Genomic DNA, 5,000 nt, shown 5'->3' with positions numbered 1-5,000 from the left:
CCTTTTCCAAGGGGAGACACTTGTACAAAGCTTCATATAACAGAAGAGGTAAAGATTTTTTCCTTCTCAACTTTTTAATATTGGTTCATTGCATACTGATGTTATAAATCTAGGTTATTCAAACTGGTCTGCTTCACCCGAAAAAAAATAGGATATAGAGTGCTGGCACTTTTACAATTACCAAAGATGCATTTTTGTGTAGTTATCCCTTTAGTACTAATTATATTAAATTTCCTGATGGTTTGCTTTCTTTTATGCAACAGTAGACAACCAGTACCCTTCACTACTATTCTTTATGAATATTCTATTAGGATAACTGAAAATTACATATATATATATATAAGACATATTCACTGCATGATGTCATGTAGTGAACAAGATGTAATCCATTGCTCTGTACGGAACACATTCTTTCAGTGGGATATGTCTTATAGAAGAAATCTGAGCTTCCAAGATGCTGATCAGAAAGAAGGTATAGATTAAAAGTTCTCTGAGAAAGTAAACACTGTCTTAGTGTGTATGTTAATCATGCACTGGGCAACAAACTCTGAAATCTCCAACGGTGTGATTTGACATATAGATCAAGTTATGGCTGGTATAAGAGTTCAGTGGTATTTGAAGGGTTAAAGAAGAGATGGCTTCCTGAGTAAAAGGGATCAAGATTTACTTGCCCATGTTCCAGATTGCTCTGATATATCATACATATGTACTAATACAACACTTGCACCCACTTTCACACCTGTATTCTCATATATTAGCCTCAAAGGTAACAACAAACTTTAACTTCAATAAACAGCCTTTTAATTGTACAATTTGTACTGGCAGATACAAAACCAACCATCTAGGTTTTGTCCTTAGAAGATTTATAAAAGACACAGAAAAGGTGTTTCTGATAATATTTCACAAGGGATATGAATTCTCATTTTTCAAGAACTCAAAATCTTTCATAAACTAAATTAATCAGGAATTTAAATGGAAAGATACATAAAAACTATTGATTGACCAAATCTTAGGGTATAAAAATAAAAGAAATGAATTCCACAAATTATAAAAAATGTACTTCATTTATGAATAAGGCTAATTCAGCCTCTATTATAACAAAATAATTACAAAATTTTCTGACCAAAAAAACTGGCCGCATTTCCTATAAATATTTCTGACATTCACTGGAAATAGAGTACCATAACAGGAATAAAAAGCTAAGCTAAGCCCTAGTCATATCACTTTCATAAAAAAAAAAAAAATCTCATAATTATTATCAATATTACCTAAACAAATTCAAATGATTTATTAAGATGTAACAACTTCATTTGCCCCCTCAAAGTCCATGCCAACTCCCCCCATCCCTTCCACATCAACCTCTGATTCCGAGGCATTGAGCATGTTGAGCGTCACGTCCCTTCCCCCCAGCATGCTCCCTCCCCCAGCACTTGCTCCTGACTGTGTTGCTGTCTGTTGGGCTTGCAACGCAGCTGCTGCCTGTGGAGAGATCCCTGCATCTTCGAAAGCTTTCTTCTTTAGCGCAGTCCTGATCTGAGTCCTGGAAAGATGGAGCAGGTTTTCTTAAATATATAATTTTTCATATCTAAAGAAATTATTTCAAACAAAAAAGACCAATATATCTTATTACAAATCTAGACCATGAATAATTTGCATGATCCTATTTGTGCATAATGTACAGAGATCTTCATTCCTGTGGGACACCCAAGATGGGCTCTTCGCTTGTATTCTCTTTTGCTTATTCTGAGTTGGTTACTCTGGTCATATCCAATCCCTCCATTAAAAATAGGTAAATTTTACAATTAAAAAATTTCTACAAGGATGAGGCTTATATAATAAATGATAATATTAATAATGCTAATAAAAATAAAAATAATTATTATTATTATCATTAGCATTATTTCAAAGAAGAAGAAACAACACTTTCAAGTATATGAAATGTTTTGTCATAATTTTTTCAGAACTTCATCAGACAACTGTATTAGGGTATTTATTGCCATTCACTCAATCTACTCAGTGCAACTGCTTTAATACACAAGAGCGAAGGACAGTTATAAATAGCGCATAATCTGTGAGAAGATTTCTCTGTGACATTGTTGAAAATCACTATATATAAAGGAGGGAATCAACTTACACAGTACGAGACTTTATCCTTTGACTGATCACGTTAAGATCATCACCAAATCTTCTCACAGATGATCGCAGCATTTCTATTTCTTCATCTGTCCATTTTGTGCTGCAGAGAATAAGCATCTTTAATAAGCCTTCCTTAAGCCTAGTACACTGTTATTTACTTCATATATATTTTGACTTATAAAATGATAAGTGAATTAAAATATCTAATGTTTTTGTTTTGATATATTTTGACAGAATAAATAAACAGTCTCATGTGATTTCTTTTGTCCAAGCAGTATTTTCTCAACCAAATAAGTTTGAGCAAAATTCCAAAAATCTTCGGAATTTGACCTCCATATTTCTTTATGAATATCCTTGTTTCAGAATAAATTTCTACCTAACTGGTTAAGCTTAAAGAAAAAGAAAAGAAAGAAAGAAAGAAAAAAAGCAATGATAACAATAATAATAAAGAAAGAAAACACACTTTAGGGGACTTGAAAAAGCTGCTACTCAGAAATCCTCTTTTATGTGCCAGAAGGGCAGAAGAGTTGATATTGCAGCAAAATAACAATCATCAGGGAAAAGTGGCACTAACTGCTGTGCAACAGACAGCAAACCAGGTTTGTGAAATCAGGTTCAAGCCTTTTGCAACAGGACAGTGCACAGTGCCATATGGCAAAGTTGTTAAAGACTGGCTGCAAAACACCCATATGACTATACAGAACACCTGCCTGACTAGGTTATTCTGGACCTTTCCCGAGCAGAAAATATTTGGGGGATTATAGAGCACAATCCTTTGAGGGAATCAGAAGGCCAACAATCCCTAAATGTGAGGCTGCTGCAAGCTAGCTGATGTTACACTCTGCAACGAGCTTGCAGGATTTCATTGCTGAGAAACTCAAGCTTATATAGGATAAGAAGGTGTAACCATGATAAAAAATACAAAACAATAACAATGATGCCAATAATAATAATAATAATAATAATAATAATGATAATAATAATAATAATAATAATAATAATAATAATAATAATAATAATAATAATAATAATAATAATAATAATAATAATAATAATAATAATAATAATAATAATAATGATAATAATAATAAAAATAATAACAATAATAATAATAATAATAATAATAATATCAATGCTACTATGGATTATTACCATTATTAGTATAATTACTATCATTATCATCCTAATAATAAAGATAATAGCAAGAATAGTAACAGAAATAATCATAATAATAATGATAATGATAACAACAACAATAATAATAGCAATAATATAATAAGAACAACAATAATAAATCTTCACAACAGACTAATCCTTGAGTAATAATAAACAAAACAAAACAAAACAAAACAAAAACAAAAAAAAAAAAAAAAAAAAAAACAAAAAAAAAAAAAAAAATATATATATATATATATATATATATATATATATATATATATATATATATATATATATATATATATATATAGAGAGAGGGAGAGAGAGAGAGAGAGAGAGAGAGAGAGAGAGAGAGAGAGAGAGAGAGAGAGAGAGAGAGAGAGAGAGAGAGAGAGAGAGAGAGAGAGAGAGAGAGAGTGAGAGAGTGAGAGAGTGAGAGAGTGAGTGAGTGAGAGAGTGAGAGAGTGAGAGAGTGAGAGAGTGAGAGAGTGAGAGAGTGAGTGAGTTCGTGAGAGAGAGAGAGTTCGTGAGAGAGAGAGAGTTCGTGAGAGAGAGAGAGAGAGAGAGAGAGAGAGAGAGAGAGAGAGAGAGAAAGAGAGAGAGAGAGAGAGAGAGAGAGAGAGAGAGAGAGACAGACAGAGAAAAGGGGGGTAGGTCCTAGTGTTGAAGACTATAACTGCATTGTGTTTGCCAGATAACACTGAGCATTTAAATTTCCCCTTACACAGTAGAAAACTTCAAAAACCAATAGTATTCATTATTTGGATTTATACTCTGATTTGTTTATATACTTGAAGTATATACACGTGTGTGTACATAGTACACCCACACAGCCATTTACAATAGCAACATCACTAGCATAATATATATATAGTGCACCTACAATATAATACCCTCCCCTCTCCTTCCCAAAATATTACCAACACATTAAAAATCGTTTATGGTGCATAAATGAACAGGAGAGCGGAAAAAAGGAAAATGCTAAGTGATAAAAGAAGTCTGCAAGTACAAACACCTTACCCCGAGGGAGACTGTTCAGCTGTGGGGTGAAGCTGCATAGTCAGTTCTGCAAGCTTATTGAAAGCCGTTCCAGCTGCCAGAAAGATCTCGCCCACCTTTGAAGCAGAAATTGGATATTAGTAAATCAATGGCTCAAATTAACTTTTACTTAATTACAAATGTATCTTGTATGATAGTCTATCAACTGATCAAGGAATCATTAACAAATAAAGAATTCCTAAAAACTATAATAACGCTGATATTAATAGAAAAAAAATCATAATACAGTAAATAACCAGTGAAATTAAAAGCAGAACTTGATTTTAGAATCAAAGCTAGAAATACCAATCATAAAATTTTGAATAAAATTAGATAATAAATTCACGGTCCCACTCATACAGACACAATTTTTGCAAACTGAAAATATCAAATAAGAATGTTAAATAAAAAAAAGGAAATAGAGCATCTTTCTTACTTCACCATGATCAAGATCACTAGGCCTATATGTACAGTTTAGAGTCTTCCGTGGTATATAACTGAATAGGAACCAGGCCAGGCTCTATCCACCCAGGGTATAATTGAAGGCTTTTTTGACTTTGCCATGGAAGGCAGTAAACCATGGCAATTACTTGATTGCAGCTTTCAATAGGTTTGTTTCATATCTTGTTTTTCTTTTCTATTACAATTACATTACAGAAGAATTATAC

At 32.5% G+C, this 5,000-nt stretch overlaps 1 protein-coding gene across 1 annotated transcript in view; it reads right to left on the bottom strand.

The window, feature by feature from the left end:
• The window catches only part of LOC138864007 (chromatin complexes subunit BAP18), a 6,084-nt gene that overhangs the window by 60 nt on the left and 1,024 nt on the right, over window positions 1-5,000 (bottom strand). The window contains exons 2-4 of the mRNA XM_070129654.1: window positions 4,315-4,409; window positions 2,135-2,236; window positions 1-1,540 (exon numbers count right to left, since the gene is read on the bottom strand). The exon at window positions 1-1,540 is cut by the window's left edge and continues 60 nt beyond it. Of these exons, the coding sequence (XP_069985755.1) occupies window positions 1,291-1,540; window positions 2,135-2,236; window positions 4,315-4,409 (447 nt within the window). The 3' untranslated portion in view covers window positions 1-1,290. The remainder of the gene's footprint in view (window positions 1,541-2,134; window positions 2,237-4,314; window positions 4,410-5,000) is intronic.

The sequence above is a fragment of the Penaeus vannamei genome, chromosome 14, assembly GCF_042767895.1.
Source record: "Penaeus vannamei isolate JL-2024 chromosome 14, ASM4276789v1, whole genome shotgun sequence".
In the NCBI taxonomy this organism is placed as follows: Eukaryota; Metazoa; Arthropoda; class Malacostraca; order Decapoda; family Penaeidae; genus Penaeus; species Penaeus vannamei.
The sequence above is the reverse complement of the archived record's forward strand: the minus strand, read 5'-3'. Positions and strand labels throughout refer to the sequence as shown.